We start from the raw sequence: 17,536 nt of genomic DNA on the forward strand, positions 1-17,536 counted from the left end.
GCCAAGATCTATTATTCGCGTAACTGGTACGGAAGGAATTAAGGGTCTTTGCCAGCTGAAGAACTTTGATGTCAAGCAACTTGAAAATTTCAGCACAAATCATCCCGTGGAAGAGGGAGAAATGGTAAAACGCGGTGCGCTTAAAATGGACCAAGGTTTAACAATCCCGCTAGATTATGATGCTACACGATTATTGTCTTTATGGCAGATTGCACCAATACAAATCGGGATGCCGCTATGGTTGGTATTTGCACGAGCTAAAGCTTTGGCAAAAAGCTACAAGCGTCCCTTTGGTTTTGAAGAATTGTTTCTTTTGCGACCGCAACGCGTTGCATTGAGGCAGATGGGTCAGTCATATTTTACCGTGAATTTGGAAGACCGAGAAGAAGTTTAAAGGCTTACCAAAGGTTACAAAGACTGGGATAAATATTGTTTTCTCCTCCGAGGACCATGGAATCCCCATGGAATACGTGTTCCAAATAAAATATGAGGTACGACAAGCATTAAATTCTCACATTGAATTTTATTGATTTGATTGTTGTAAATTTGTATGTTTAAATGCCGTTTTGTGATGCTCTATAGATGAAAGCCCTATTATTCCAAATATTGAGATTGGAAAACGAGCTGCAGAGAACTTACAATTTTATTTTAGTAGTGACCGTGAGGAACACATTCTTGATTTAACTTGGCCTAATGAGGTTGCTTATTGGGGTTGGCGTAGCGAGAGACAAAATGATCGTGAGAAACTTTCTGGGCCAAAAACGCATCAAGAGCAATATGTTGCATCCAAAGATCAATTGACAGATAAGCGCCGAAGTAATGGAACGAATCTTAGAAGTGATTGCTTGCCAAGGAAATTATCGCTCAATTCTGGAGAGGGCTCAAATCAAAAGAAGCGAAAACTAACCAATGAAGTGCAAGATGATGGTTGGGAAGATTGGAAAACGTCTGAAGTGTCAACTAAGGCATCCGAAGAGGAAGATAGAAGGAACAAACAAAAAGTTGACGAAAACTTTATTAGCGGTAGCGTTGAGTCCACACTCTCCCAAAGCCGTTCTATTGATGTTGTGGAGCCCAAAGCATGTGAAGATAATGCTCCTCAAAGTGCTGCTAAAGCATTTCTCGTCGTAACTAACAAAGATGCAGCAACTACTATTTCACCTGTTATAGAAATTAGCTTAGAAACTGAAAATACCCAACTGCAGCCTTCAAGGAGTGGACCTTCCCAGGCCAATGAGGTTCATGCTATTGTTGATAACTCTACGCAAGATGTTGTTGCCCCTTCACAAGCTGTAAACACCACAATAATGGAAGCTGCTGCACCCACTTCAATTGGTTTTCGGAAGAAGACATGATAGATCGTTAAGAACCTTTTGAAGTTCTTGATTTTGATCTGCTCGATGATTATGTTAACAAACATTTGATGTAGCCCACTTCTGGAGAGAACCCTCTATCTGGTAACTTGATGTGTATAGGTGATACTTCAGATTTTTGCAATATGGGGATGCAAAAGTTGCAAGAGGTTAGTATTCCATTGCACTTTAAATTATAGGATTTATCATAGTTTATTGTAGTAATAAATTTATTTTTGTAGGCTAAAGAGAGTTTTGCTAAAGCAATGATAATGATTGGTAAAGAAAAAGAACGGGGTCTATCACCACTGATAATAGAGAAGCTTCAGAACGATAAAGATGAGGCTACAACTGAGGTTGCCAAAGTCATTAATGAGTCGTCGGTTTTAAAAGAACGAGTGGCTGTTTTAGAGCATGAAAAAGGTTGTTTGAAAATGGCTATGGAGAAAGCATTAAAAGTGAAAGATACAGATTATAAGAAAATTGCGAGAATTTGCGCTGTTGAAAAAAGGCACGCTTAGCTGCATTGAATCCAAAGCTCGCCGCTAGCGTTGCTTGAAAATGCTCACCGAGTCTTGACAAAGAAGAAGAATCGACTTCTTTGAATGGAACGCGTGATGTGCTAAAAAACGCTCTGGAACATTATACTTTGCTATATGATTCTCGTTCATTAAAAGAAAATGATGGTATACTTCTTCCTAGTGCTATAGAAGACGCCATTGAAGATCTCGGCTTAGAAGATGATTTAGGAGGAGATTCTACCCCGTCTAAAGAAGAAGACGAACAGTCGACTTAAATTGTTATCTATTTGTCGTAGACTTAGTAGTTACGTTATAGTCATCGACTCATCTACCTGTTACTAGCTTATTTCCCTTTCAATAATATATTATTTATTTGCCACAATTTGATCGTATATGTTTGTATCGTTTTGGATTTATTCCCTTTTAGAGTAAGTCGACACTTTGACACCCTTGCAATGAGCTGAATAAGTATTTAAGTTCTGTTTGTGATTATGAGTGTTGCCCCATTATGATTTTGTAAACTAGTCGTCATTACTTGTTGGGAAATGCTAATTGACAACTACCGAAAATTGACTTGAGACCATATTAGTGGTATTCAACTTCTTTTCCTTTTTGTCAATGTACATTTGGAATGAAACTGAGACAAGAGAACAGGTTCATTTGATTTTTAACTGACAGATCTCAGTGGGTTTTTTTTTTTTTTTTGGTGGTATGGATACTATTCTTTGTGTTAGAGGGATTTACTCCACTGGCTAATCATGTGAAGTGGTATATCTGTTCAATTGCTTCTGGACTTTACTTGGGCAAGGATCCCCAAGGTGTCATAGCTACTCTTTGCTCCTTTCGGTTTTGGCTTCGATTTGGCATTGGTGGTGATTACCCCCTTTCACCTACAATCATGTCTGAGTATGCCAACAAGAAAACTCGCGGTGCATTCATTGCTGCTGTCTTTGCAATGCAAGGTTTTGGAATTTTAGTCGGTAGGATCGTTGGAATTATAGTATCATCAGCATTTAACGGTGCATTTGGAGCTCCCTCTTACTTGATCGATCCAAAAGGCTCAACTGTCCCACAGGCTGATTACGTTTGGCGTATTATTCTAATGGTTGGAGCTATTCCAGCTGCTCTGACGTACTATTGGCGTATGAAAATGCCTGAGACTGCACGTTACTCTGCCCTTGTGGCAAAAGACGCAAAACAAGCTGCTGCTGACATGTCGAAGGTATTGCAAGTTGAAATTGCAGCAGAACAGGAGTTGGTTGAGCAGTTGACGGAAAAGCGTAGCAAATATTTGGTTTGTTTTCAAAAGAGTTTCTTCATCGCTATGGGGTTGCTCGAGTCTGTGAGCATCTTCATCAGTGGGACAAGAATACCTGCTCTCACAGCACGACCCTTGTTCCCCTGATATATGCACATGTTAAACAATGCTGTTGCAGCATCTTTCTTCCCTCTCAAGCTCCCGCTTTTAAGTAGTTCTACTAAAGCAATAATTGCACCAGATGCCCCAATGGTTATCTTGTTTTCATCTAGAAGTGTCAGACTGAAAAGGGTTGCTGCTGCATTCTCCCTGGCTTCTGTAGTTCCCATCCTAAGGACTTGATCAATAGAAGGAACGGCCCCAGCCAGCATTATCAGGCCCTTGTTATTCTCATAAATAGAAAGGTTGAGAATGGATGTGACAACATTTTCTTGGGTCATAATATCTTCTGACGTTAATAGGTTGACTAGAATTGGAATAGCTCTAGCTTCAGCTAATAGTATCCTATTGTCTGTACTTCTTTTGGACAGGGAGCGGATTTCTGTGGCAGCATTTCTCCGCTCTTCAACTGACCGACTTGAGAGCTTACGAACTAGAGCAGTGATGATTGCAATGTCACCACTGACTTCATGATATGACCCATCACTCTTTCTAAGCCTTCCATTTGTTGATCCGGTAGGCTGTCAATCTTATGCGTTTCACACCATTGCGAAATTAGGCTTCTCAATACATAATTTGGGGTCAACGAGTAATTTAGGAGCAGCTGTTGAGTTTTAGGACAAGTTTTATTTCCACAGTCAATCCACCTTTGTATGCAAGATCTTTCATAGGTCTGTCCCGTGGAAACAATAACAGGATCCCGCATTAGTTCGAGAGAGATGGGACAACGAAAATCATCAGGAATTGCAACAGAATCTGACTTCTTAGTATCCTCCAAATTATTGTCAGCCAATTTGTCTGTGTCCATAGCATTAGAACCATCTAACGCCACAGTCCCAGAGTGCCTTGTCATACCATCCACCACTGGTTGCAGATGCTGACGGACATTACATATGTTACCCAGCTCATGGAGATCAATTTCTCTGTCCATAGGTTGAGATAATGTACGAGATAACCTTTTTGGATTAAGACGTTGATATCTTTAGCTTTGTTATGTAAGTACTACGTGATTGGCTGATTGTTGCCAAAGCAAGGGTAATACAACAAAATGGAGGCGAACTTACAATAGTTTTACATTTCCAAACCAGTGATATTAGCTTATGACTGAAGATTTGTGTACATGTTGATCAATCAATTTTGATGTTCTTTGCACTTTTACAGTATCTAACCGTAGAAGATTTTTCATTTTGAGATTTTTGAATAACGGAATAACCTCTTTCTGGTTTCAAGGTAACAAATTAAGGTGAACTATAAATTTCGACGAGAACCTACAAAAAAAATCATCTCTCCTGTTGTTGATATTGTTTGAGAGATTGATATGAATAAGCCAATTAACTTGGATATTCCACTGATCATGTATTGAAAAAGTCTAAGACGTCATTTTGCGTATATCCAATTGCACATATGCCGAAAATGGAATCTTATCACTGATTTGTTTGAATCAGTAAATAAAATACGTAATGCTCATATAACTTTTTTAATTGACTCAAGCATAAACATTGAAATGTTAACCTGTTTATGGCGTTAATTGTATATCTTTTGGTATCATAGACCAAATTTCATGGCTTGAATGTATACAGTCTGTTACTGCATTACTTATTCCATGATATGAATGTATAAAGTGTGGTATTGTAATTTCAAACTTCATGACTTTGAATGCAATGTAATTTGGTATCAAACATAAATTCCATGTCTTGGAATGCACGAGTTTGGTATCGCTAATGAAACTCCATGACTTTGAATGCATAGAGTTTGGTATGCGGATGCAAACTCCATGTCTTGGAATGCACGAGTTTGGTATCGCAAACGCAAACTCCATGACTTTGAATGCACAGAGTTTGGTATTGCAAATGCAAACTCCATGTCTTGGAATGCCGCGAGTTTGGTATCGCAAACGCAAAACTCCATGACTTTGAATGCACAGAGTTTGGTATTGCAAACGCAAACTCCATAACTTTGAATGCACAGAGTTTGGTATTGCAAACGCAAACTCTGATAATAACAAAAATAGTAATAATATATACCCCAAAGTGTAAGCGGTGATTGAAATAAATGCTAACAAATGAACTTTTATTAATCATTGATATGTTGAGCAAACATGAAAAGATGTACGATGTCATTTTCCAATGAACCATGAAAACTAGAAAACAAAACAATTAATTTATTGATATGGTAAGTACCAAACAAAACCTAACGATAGAAACGCCTAAGATGGAGTGCATTCCATGGTTTAGGGAAAGGTGTTCCCGAAATGGTGCGAAGGAAATATGATCCTTTCGAGGCAGGATGATCAACCACAAACGGTCCTTCCCAATTTTCACATAGCTTCCCCATGTCGATGATTTTAGGTTTTCTGCATAACACCCAATCTCCTTCCTGGAAAACTTTTAGGCAAAGTTTCTTGTCATACTGTCTTTTCATTGAAGCCTGGTAGTGGAGTAGACGAGCTATACTTTCTTCGCGAATTTCATCTAAATTGGCTTTAGAGTGAGCCACCATTTCGTCATTACAACCAGCTTTAATTGCAGCGGTGCGAGTCGTTTCAGCAAATATTTCAGTAGGTAAGACTGCATCCGCACCATAAGCCAAGTTAAATGGGGACAAACCGGTTGAGCGTTTTGGAGTGGTTCTGTATGCCCAAAGCACGGCTGGTAGTTCTCTTGTCCATTTCCCCTTAGCTTGTTCTAGACGACGTTTAAGGATAGCTAGGATAGACTTGTTTGTTGCTTCAGCTTGTCCGTTAGCTTGAGGGTGATATGGAGCAGAAAAATTATGCTGGATACGGAGATTGGCACAGAAATTGTGTATTTCGGTTGCATCGAACTGCTTGCCATTATCAGATATTAACTCAGCAGGGATGCCAAAACGACAAACTATATCTTTCCACAAAAAGCGCTTGACATCAGAAGCTTGAATGTGCACTAAAGGTTGTACTTCCGCCCACTTAGTAAAGTAATCTGTAGCAACCAGCAAGAAACGCACATTTCCTGGAGCTCTAGGGAAAGTGCCGATGATGTCTAAACCCCACTTTGCAAATGGCCATGGAGAAAAAATTGGATGTAATTCTGTGGCAGGTAGGATGCCTATATTGTAGTGCTTCTGACAAGGAACGCATGTCTGAGAAATATGTTTGGCATCTAGCTGCATATGAGGCCACCAATATCCCTGTGTCATTGCTTTATGAGCTAAATTTCGACCAGCGGCGTGATTGCCACAAATGCCTGCATGAATTTCTTGCAACACAAGTAGACCTTCGGTTTTGGTGAGGCATCTGAGCATGGGAGACAAGGGATGTCCTTTTCTATACAATTGTAGAACACCATTCGATGAAGATACTATTACAAATTTCCAAGCGTCTCGCTTTACCGTTTCAGCGAGTTTGGGGTTTGAAGGGATGATGTCGTTGCTCAAAAAGGTAATTAATGGGGTTCGCCAGTCTTCAGTTGGTGCTTCTAACATAGGTAGATTAAAGACGTGTGGCTCCTCTGTTGATTTGTCGACATTCTGGTCACCTTGAACAATTTCTGTGTCATTTCCTTCAGTACACATTCCTCCATCTGGCAAGGAGTCAATGTTTAATTTGTTAGGCAACAAAGCGTCATCATTGTCATATTTTCTTTTTCTGGTGTTCACAACATGAATACTTGAAGGTGATGGCTCTGAAGAAGCAGTGAAAAAACAGCACGCGTTGATGTATATGTCAGTGAGCTGCTCAACTGACAAGTCAATACTTGGGTCTTGCTGGAAGTCAATGCTGACGTTTCTTGGTCCATCAATAGCGACTGCTGCAGAGAGATATGCTAAGGCGTCTGCATGTCTTATGTCGTTTCGAGGTCTTTGAATGATTGAAATGTCATCAAATTGACGAGCAAGCCTATGGATTAAGTCTAGATATGTTGCCATCTTATCATCCCGTGCTTCAAAAGAGCCTTCAAATTGACTTGCTACTAATCGAGAGTCTGTAAAAACCTGAAGCTTTCGAACGTTAAATTCTAAAGCAGTACGCATGGCATAAAGGACTGCTTCATATTCTGCTACATTGTTAGATGCTTTGAAACCGAAACGAATTGACCGCTCAATTACTGAATCATCAGGATTAATAAAAACACACCCGAGCCCGGATCCAAACTTGTTATGTGAACCGTCTGTGTAGACTATCCAGACGTCTGAAGACGGGGTAATAGATGTGGATGATACTTGCTTGCCCCCAATTGTTGCCTCATCAATGGATGGGCTTTCGTCTTGATTATTTTCAGGGACCATATCATCAATTGGAAAATCCGACATCAAAGATGCAAGAACATGACCTTTTTCCGAAGTGCGCGGTTCGAAAGTAATGCTATATGCACTCAAGTAACTTTCCCATTCAGCCAGTCTACTCGACTCTTGTGCGTTATGGAGCACTTTGCGAATAGGGTACTCAGTGTATACCTTGACCAATCGTCCTTGAAAGTACGGCTTAAGGCGTCTTGCAGAGTGAACCAAAGCGAGATCAATTTTCTCAATTCTTGAATATCTAGTTTCCGCCCCCGTTAGAGTTTTGCTAATGAAAAAAATTGGACGCCCATCTTCGCCATCAACAAATAAAATGGCACTTACCGCCGTGTCTGTGGCAGCCAAGTAAATTCCTACAGGTTCCCCTGTAGCTGGACTAGCCAAAATGGGAGGTGAAACCAGATATTTTTTAATTGACTGAAAGGCATTTTCACACTCATCATTCCATACTGCTGAGTCTTTTAACGTCTGAAAGAAAGGACGACATTTATCAGAATATTTGGAGATGAAACGATTTATTGCTGCCAGGCGCCCCGTGAGTTGTTGTATCTCATTCTTTTTGTTTGGTGATGGCATATCAAGGATTGCTCTGATTTGTTCAGGGTTTGCTTCAATGCCTCTGCGAGTCATCAAGTAACCCAAGAACTTTCCTGAGATCAAGCCAAAAGAGCATTTTGAAGGATTGAGCCGCATATTAAACTTTTCCACTCTTGTGAATACTTCTTGTAAATCCACCAGATGATCACTACTGATTTTGGATTTAACAACCATGTCGTCAATGTATGCTTTCATAATCTTGCCTAGCATGTCTCCAAATATAGTATTGATCATTTGCTGGTAAGTGGCACCAGCATTCTTCAACCCGAAAGGCATCACTTGATAGCAAAAAATACCTTGATCAGTTATGAATGATGTTAATTCCTGATCTTCACCAGACAACGGAATCTGATAGTATCCTGAAGAAGCGTCCATAAATGATAAGTGTGGAAATCCAGATGTGGCATCAACAAGTTATGATATCCGCGGAAGAGGGAATGGGTGTATAGGGCATGCTTTGTTAAGATTGGTGAAGTCGATGCATACTCTCATCTTGCCATTCTTCTTCGGCACTGCTACCACGTTGGACAACCATCTAGGGTATGAAACTGGGCGAATAAAATTGACAGAGAGTAAACGATCAATCTCTTCTTTAACCTTTAGCTTTCTATCAGGAGCCATACGTTTGGGCTTTTGTCGTACAGGCTTAACACTTGTATCAATGTCAAGCTTGTGACAGGCAACATTTGGGTGTATACCTGGCATTTGCTCCAAAGACCAAGCAAAAATGCTCTTGTTCTTTCTAAGTAGAGTAACCATATCCCTTTGTTCATTTTCTGATAGCTCGGCTGATATGAAGGTTGTTTCTTTGCTAGATTCTCCAATTTGAACTTCTAAGAGGCGGTCTATAGTCGGTGGTCCTTCACTTGATGATATGGTGGAACAGTTTATTTGTGGTGCGGATTGTGCTTGAATGACTTCTTGTGAATTGCTTAAAATTATGTTTCCATGCATATCAGATTGACGGTAATCATCTAATATTCTTTCGTGACAACGGCTAGAAGCCATCTGATCTCCTCGTATTTTGCAAATTTTGTCTAGAGATGGAAATTTCACTGCTTGGTGGAGGGTAGAGACAACAGCACCCATACAGTGGAGCCAATCCCTACCTAAAATTGCATTATAGGAAGATTTGCAGTTCATTAAAAGAAAATCAATGTTGACCGCCATATCCATGAGTTTGACTGGTAAAGAAACTCTTCCAACCGGAGTTGCTATTGTTCCATCAAAACCGATTATCGGGTTGTTATCTGTGACAATCAAATTTTCTGAGAGTTTCATGTCATTATAACAACCTGCAAAAATTACACTAGCAGAACTTCCAGTGTCTATCATGACACGCTGTACTCGCCATAGACCAATGTAAGCTGTGATAACGACTGCATCGTAATGAGGGTGATGAATGCCAATTAGGTCTCTGTCAGTAAAACATAGTGGGCTTGGTTCGATGGTTTCTATGCGAGTTCCTTCAATAAAATCGAAGCTATTTATGTGATATAACTCACGTAAAAATCCCAACTTTTCTCTTTGCTCACATTTTTGTTTTGTGCGTGACACGTCGTTGATTCTGGTGTGACCAGCTTTGATGACGTTGTAACTTGAGATTGACAAATTCTGTTGAGCACTTTTAGTGCTTAAGAATTCCTCTAGTTGTCCCTTCTCTACTAGCTTTTGTATCTTTCCTCGTAAGGATCTGCATTGTTCAGTTTCGTGACCAAAGTCATTGTGGAAAAGACACCATAGATTTTTATCACGCGTAGACTTTGTACCTTCGGGTAAAGGCATTGGAGGGAAAAGCAGATTGCGACTTTTAATCTTCTCATAGATTGAGGCATATTTGGCATTCAGTGGAGTGAGCTTCATCTCTTCTCGAAAATTGTTTGTCTTTTTAAGATCCTGCTTCGGTTGTTGAGTTTCCATTGTGCTTTGTTTCTGCTTGCTTTTGATATCTGTAGATTCTTTTCCTCTAAAATCTTTGTCCCTTGAAGCTCGTGCTGCCGCATCTATTTCAACATTGATGAACTGTAGCGTTCGTGTGAACAAGTCAGATTTCGTCTGGGGAGGATCTCTTACCAGTGAGTTATATATTCCGTTAGTATCAAAACGGAGAGCTTCTTTGAATGCATGAATGATCATCATTGCTGGCACATCTGTGACCCCTGCTTGGATTTGGCGAAATCGGACAACGAATTTTGCAAGTGTTTCATCTTTCTGTTGTTTTGTGTTTAGCAAGATATTGACATCTTTGGGCCGAGTCCAATTATGTTGAAATCGATCCGTGAACTGATCTGCTAACTCCTGGAAAGATTCGATAGATCTAGCTGGAACTTCCGATAGCCATCGCAAAGCTTCCCCTTTAGGGTTGCCGGAAAAAGTTTGCATAAGAGAGCATCATCCTTACGCCAAAGAACTAGCCTGCTTTTGAACTCCATAACATGGTTGTTTGGATCACCTTCTGCTTCATCGTACTTAGGCAACTCTGGCTGTTTGAAACCTTCCTGATGTTCTGCATTTTGTATACGCCAGGAAAAACGTCCAACGATGTCTTCATTTACGGCTAAGTCTTTCCAATGTTTTTCCTTTAGATCAGTATTATTCATTGCCTTTTTAATGATGTCTTTAATCTGTTGTTCAGTATATGTTATTCCTTCATTTGCTTGGCGACGGACGATTTGTGGTTGAACTTCTTGACCTTGTGTCATATGCACCTGCCCCCAGTTGTTGCCCATATCTGGAAACCTTGGGTGCTCTGGACTGCGAGACCTATGACGGAAGTTTGAAGTGTGTCGGTGCACTTGATAGTAATCTAATGAGTGTTATCTCTATGTCGGTTTTCCAGTTGTCTTCTGCACTGATTCCTTTCGTTCAAGTCAATTCGTAGGTCGTGACTCAGATCTTGCCTGAGGTCACAGCTTGATTGCCCCAAGTGAGTTCTAATGTTGGGTGGTATCATCTGATCTGACCGCCGTAATGTGCTACTATATCCTGGCTTACGAGGTTTGTATTACCTCGATAGTATGGCTGGTGGCTTGTTCGGTGTGAATCAGACTCACTTGGGGAGATACGACGACTAGTATGTGACCTGTGATGTTGTCTATCACGCCTGCTATTACGACCATTGACATAAGGAGTCCTCAATCGCCTTAATAAATTGGTTGAAATATGTCATGGCCTGGATTGATTTGGACGATTTTCAGGGACATCATCAGTGGTTCGGAATCTTTCGCTATTGCTTTGCAAGCGGTGGAATACACTGCGGTTTTCTCCAGATCTTGGGATTCTCGATGGAATAGATGAAGCAGTATCATTGTTGTCTATCTGTACTTGCTTCCCTTCATTTATTTGCTTCTGCAAGTCCGCGTTATGCTCCTTTTTCCTTCTAAGTTTGTTATGCAGAGCATCCAGAGTCATTTTTTCATCACCTGTGTCCTTATCATTTGGATCTGCAACCATATTTGCATCTGCATCTGGATCTGTATCTGGATCTGCATCTGGCAAATTAGTATCATTAGGAGGAGAAGATACTGGAGCCTGTGACCTTGGAAATTTAGATCTCTTATTTGTCTTGGTACGAGGGAAGCAACAAAGGTGGAGCTTTGTTGGTTTGATGCAACTTGATCGACCACGAACTTCAAGCATTTGGTTGATTGTTTCCCTCGATGGTTGTGCTCTTGCACGCTTGTTAAGCTAGAGATCTTGTTATAGTAGCCATTAACAAAGATTGAGAGAGATACGTGGAAGAGAGAACGTTAGCAAGAACCGCAGACGGCGCCAATTATGTTTGGGTAGGAATTCACCCAGACACACTATTGAATCTGCAAGGGGAGATGTTGTATAAAGAATGAGACTGTGCCTTAATGGCTGCCTACGTATCCAGAATATGTATCCAGAATCAAGTCTCTAAAAACGTAGTTCTTTGTTAAGTGAAGAGTCCTATTTATAGAAATAGAAAATAAGAGTCCTGACAGCACAAGGACTCTTACTAGATAGGATTGGTTAACTGAACATGTGGAGCTCGCTGGTGGATGGACCGGCCGCCCGTCCGATGTCTACTTCATCATGAGAGCGTCCAAATGGCTAACTAGAACTGTGAGCCGTCCAAGTGGCTAAGTGGACATGTGAGCCATCCAAGTGGCTAAGTGGACATGTGAGCCGTCCAGGTAGCCGAGGATCGGTCACTTAGACTTAATATAAAGACTAAGTCCCTAATGAGTTCGTTAGCCAGGGTACGAATGTGGAGGTACGTACAAGTGTGATGAACACAATCAAATCACATATTTTTTGGCACTTGAAAAAAAACCCCACGAACTCCAATGCAACCATATGTTAATCAGACCAAAGATTTGATTGTTGGCACATTTGGGAATGGCCGAGTCTTAAAAATGCAGACCTATTTAAATAGTAACCACTAAGAAAACCACAGTTGCTTTTAAAACCCAATAAAACTTGTTTCTTATAAGTAAAACAACTTATTTTAAGCAATCAAAATTGAGGTTGGAGTTAAACCATACCCATCCAGATACATGTGTCAGACTACAAACACAGAAATATATACAGAAAGCATCACTAATCACAAGTACTTCTACTAAAAACATATCAGAGACCTACATTTCAACAGGAAAAATTTCTCTAAGGAGAATAAACAATAAATATAACAACATAATTGCCAAATTCCACTATTTTCATACCTTTTTTCGTCCAACCAAGAGATCAAAACAAGATCTGCGAAGAGTGAAAAATAGAAGAGAACAAAGTTCAAACTTTCACCAAACAATTTAAAATTTTAGCTAACATTAAGAGCGAATCAACAAACAACGAACCTATGTTCATAAATCCCTTACCAAAATTAGTTTTCCAAATCAGAAAGGTTGAGCGTCGCATTGAGAAACCTAACTCATTCTCAAACCAAAATCTGAAATCCAATTAAAGAAGAGAATTGAAAAGGAGGGCACAAAAATAAAAACCTAAATTTTCCAAACCCTAAAAAGAGAAGAAGAATTGAAGAAGAAGAAGGAAAGTAAGAACTAAAAAAAGAAGAAAAAAAAACTTACCTTCTTTTTAGATGAAGAAGTGCTGGTTTGAGCCAACCACTTCCCTCCTCTGAAAGTGAGAGAGAGGAGTGCGGGATTGGTTTTAGACTGTTTCCTATATTTCAGTTTTTTTTTTCTTTTTTCTTTTATTTATGACGGTATCTATGTGTTAGTCAACCGTGACAAATTAATTCCGATAATTATCTAAAATTTAAGTAACGGATAAAGTACATACTAACGTTTTATAAATGTTAATAATTGTGTCACGGTTAAAAAACGTTACTAAGTGAAAAATTAGAGCATTACAAAATTACCCTTTTGGTGTTGTGGGTACACTACAACAGAAAGGCTCAATTGCAACGCCATCTGGTGTCGTTATAAGTATGAAAAAGCGCTGCCAATGATCAATGGCAACGCCAATGTGGGCGTCACAAAGGCGCTGCAAAAAATTGGGTCACAAAAGCTAAATGAAGACGCAACAATTGGCGTCGCAAAAGCTTGAAGGTTATTGCAACGCCTTGTCCCATTGCTATTACTTTATTAGCGTTGCTAAAGTATTTTGCCAAACTAAAATGATTTTTAAAATATTTAAACTATTTGCAGCGATTGGCGTTGCAAAATGTTCTTTTTAGCTGCACCTGCTAGCGTTGCAAAAGGGTTACTTTTAGTTGCACCCTCTGGCATCACAAAAGAAGCAAAGCATTAGCTACAGGTTTTTGTCACAAAAGGTTTAAACCATTAGCTGCGCCAAGGGCGTTGCCAAAAGTGTGTTTTTAGCTGCCCCTAGGTCTTTGTCGCAAAAGGTTTAAACCATTAGCTGCGCCAAAGGCGTTGCCAAAAGTGTGTTTTTAGCTACCCTGCTAGTGGTTTTAGCCGCACCAAATGTATGTGTTGGTAATTGTTTAAACACATTTACAACACCCTAATTCTTTTACGAGCTCGGCGTTGCAAATGGGTTTACTCATATATATAATAGGTATTACGTATTATTTTGAATCATTTCAATTTATATAAACCTGCCCAATACAATTTATGATTAAACTAAAAACACCGATCAAATGTATTCATTCACAATAAATTATAGCAAAATATATTTCATTAATTAAGATCATCCAAAATCATTATTTGAGCATCCATACAATTAGTCTCTTGAATATCTTGAATTACAAAATCTTCAAAGCCATCAACTAAATAATATTAGTTCTTCAAAAAAATAAGATTTTGGCCAAATTCCCATAATTTGCCGATTCGAACAACATCCACCCAAGTTTTCTTTATCAATATACCGCCAACCAATCTGATACAAACAACAAATTGGAAAAGAAAGAGACATTAGTAAGTATAATTATCCAAATTAAAATAAAATTGAAGCAAAAATGCAAGTAATCAATGCATGGGAAATATTTTTATGTGGTCAAACTAGGAGTTTGTAGACCACTTAAAGTTGACAAGTTTTGCCCTATATGCAAATTTCAACAAAGAATGAAACAGTCGGATCAATGAGACTCGTTCATTCATTCACTACGATTAGAAAGGAGATGCTCACTAATCTACACACATAAACAACAAACCACAGGAGACAGATAAAAACAAAAAGATTAATCACCACGGCGTTTCTCATTTTCATCTCTGCAATTCCTCAACTATACTTCCAATGCCGACAACAACAAAAGAAATTGAGTCTTTGGTGAACCAAAAATAGCAAGTGTCGGTTTGGGAAATCAGTCCGTCTCATACCTTTGTTGCAACTGAATCACTTGACTTTGGAGTTCTCTCTCTGCTAGTTTTGGAGATCCTTGCATATTCTAAAAATTCAATATCATCAATATAGATAATTCCATTCGAACACAAGTCATATTTCTTTTCAAGTGTTATCACGCAAACAAATATAAATAAAAACTTCTCTTTATACCCGTGGAAAGGTCACTAATGGGAGCTTCAAAGAACCTCAGATCGAGGACATGTATCATCCGAATATGATCGGTTCAAAAGTCTTAATACATGAATGACGATAGTTATTACTCTAAAAGAAAATTTATTCAAGCAAGCATTGCGGGGCTTTGCTCTAGATATTTAATCAGCTTAATAATTTGTTCCTCACAAGCATTGCCAAGAAGAAATGTCAAGAGTGGGAAAGGCCAAGTAAAAAGATATACAAGTAATGAACAACACAATTGAGACAAACCCTCGCAGATGTTGTTTTGCTGCAATATATATTGCAAAGTTGATGGAAGAATGAAGCAAATTTGTAAGAGTGGGAGGAGGAATTGTTGAACCTCCAGAAAATGGGGTGACCATGCTGTTTGTAGCACCCTGAAGGAGAAACAACAGAGCAGATAATCACAGACCAATCGCCACACACACAAACACATACACAAACAAACAAATAAACAAAATTACACTTCTTATCAATTGTGTTGACAAGTCAGGTGATGCTTATCCATACAATTAACATAGAGGGCCATTTATCTCCATTGGTGGATTTAGAGTTCACTTCACACGTTAATCTAATGTGTGGTATTCATTTAAAACTAAAAACCAGCCACTTTAAACTTTTAAAGTCAGGGGGCGGACATTCAGAGTATTTTTTAGCTATAAGGGACTTCGTGCACTTGACTAAAGTTTATATGGAACATTCACTCGATAACTTTGTACTTTTAGTAGCTAGTGGGAAGATTTCATGGTTCGAAATCATGATTGGAGTTCACTTGGGGTGGTTGTTTTAAGCGATGTACTTTTTTCATGTTGTGTCACTTGTAATCTCAACCTACTATAAATATTTTATCGGTGAGAACATTTTTTATTTTATTTTCTTGATAGGCGAAAACATTTTTCTTCCTTTGTTTTTTTATTTTTCCAGTCAGTAAAGTATATACAAGAAAGATAATGGGAGTTGTAGGATGAAATACTAGAAGTGCAAAACAAAAATCAAAATAACCACACCAGACAGCTCATTTACAACTGCCAACAATGAATCTTATCTGAAAATGAAACTCCAAAATGGTGTGTCCCTCAATTCCTCCCAAATATTTGACCCAAGAAGTATCAAACCTTTGAATGAGATAATCAGCTTCTCCCCCAAAAGTGAGATATATCCTTGAAATCTCTCACTTTCCTCCTCGACCACACGTACATGATAGCAAAGGTATAATTTTCCACAATATGCTACCCTCAACTCCCTCAAGGGAATATGAACCCTCAAGAGCCAGAAAGCTAACAATTCCTTCAACTACCGGGAAACTCTAACCCACACGAGACTGACAAACAAAGCCACACGGTCGTGCCATAGCTCACAAGTACAGACAATAGAAGAGAGTACGATTACCCGACTCCCCAACTGGATACACGTTAATGTGCCATAATTCTTCTATATGCATTACCAACACGGAAAACAATTTTTCTGATGTTGAAACCTATGTTACATGGACACAACATATTTCATAAATAATCTGTGTCGGGAACGCGTCCACGCATCCATGTCAGACACGGTACACACATATTATAAGTGATATACATCAAATTTTGGTATTTTTCCCTGTCGAATACAATGACCGAACGCATCTGTGTCAATATAACTAAGGTTGACACTAGAAATGTTGTTTCTTGTAGTAACACTACCGATAACATTGATGAGTGAACGATAAAATGACAGAACTTTTTGAACGTACATTAGCTAAGACCTACCGCCAAGGACTAAAAGAAGAGGGACAAACAGGATTATGCACCTGAGATCAATTAAATTTTTCATTTTTGTCTTCTATTTTTGAAACTAAATGTAGCTGCCTTGAAAGAGTTGCGATAGGTTTCTACTATTTAGTGATAAATCTTGTTCTAATTTACAATTATAGGAATGAGAATAAAATGTAACTTCTAGAAAGAGATCATTTATAACTTGCATACACACGGTAACCATGACTAACAAACACCTAAAACAAATGTTCTCATTTTTTTTTCCAGATAATACACGATAACAGTTTCACATACCTTGGGACTGCGATCCGCCGACATAACCTTGAAACGCCCCTTAAGCTGAACAACTGTCCCTTCCGAGGTATCCTCCATTTGGGCAATAGCAACCAGAGAAAAGATGAGGATGATATATAATGGGGGTAGAAAATACTGAGAGTCAACAGATATGACATACCGGAGAGGTGAACTCATTGACCCTCCGCTTTTTTGACGATACAAAGGACCACTGTAGTTTCTCTCCACTTGATACTTATGTTGGGTACAGTCCCTTCAAAATATTGATGTCAAAACTGTTATCTTATAATATTTTCTGGAAGTAAAGAGAGCCATGGTGTAGAAAATTGCTAGAGGCAAATTTTGGTAAAACCCAATACT

General features: G+C 39.0%; 1 protein-coding gene across 1 annotated transcript; it reads right to left on the minus strand.

Moving 5' to 3' along the window:
- Positions 1-3,175: 3,175 nt before the first annotated feature.
- Positions 3,176-4,257, minus strand: LOC147480575 (U-box domain-containing protein 10-like). Its single transcript, XM_086578695.1, is given in 2 exon segments — positions 3,176-3,816; positions 3,819-4,257. Coding segments are annotated over 2 exon segments (1,044 nt in total). The 5' UTR covers positions 4,222-4,257.
- Positions 4,258-17,536: the final 13,279 nt, after the last annotated feature.

This window comes from Coptis chinensis, chromosome 8 (assembly GCF_015680905.1).
Source record: "Coptis chinensis isolate HL-2020 chromosome 8, ASM1568090v1, whole genome shotgun sequence".
NCBI lineage: Eukaryota > Viridiplantae > Streptophyta > Magnoliopsida > Ranunculales > Ranunculaceae > Coptis > Coptis chinensis.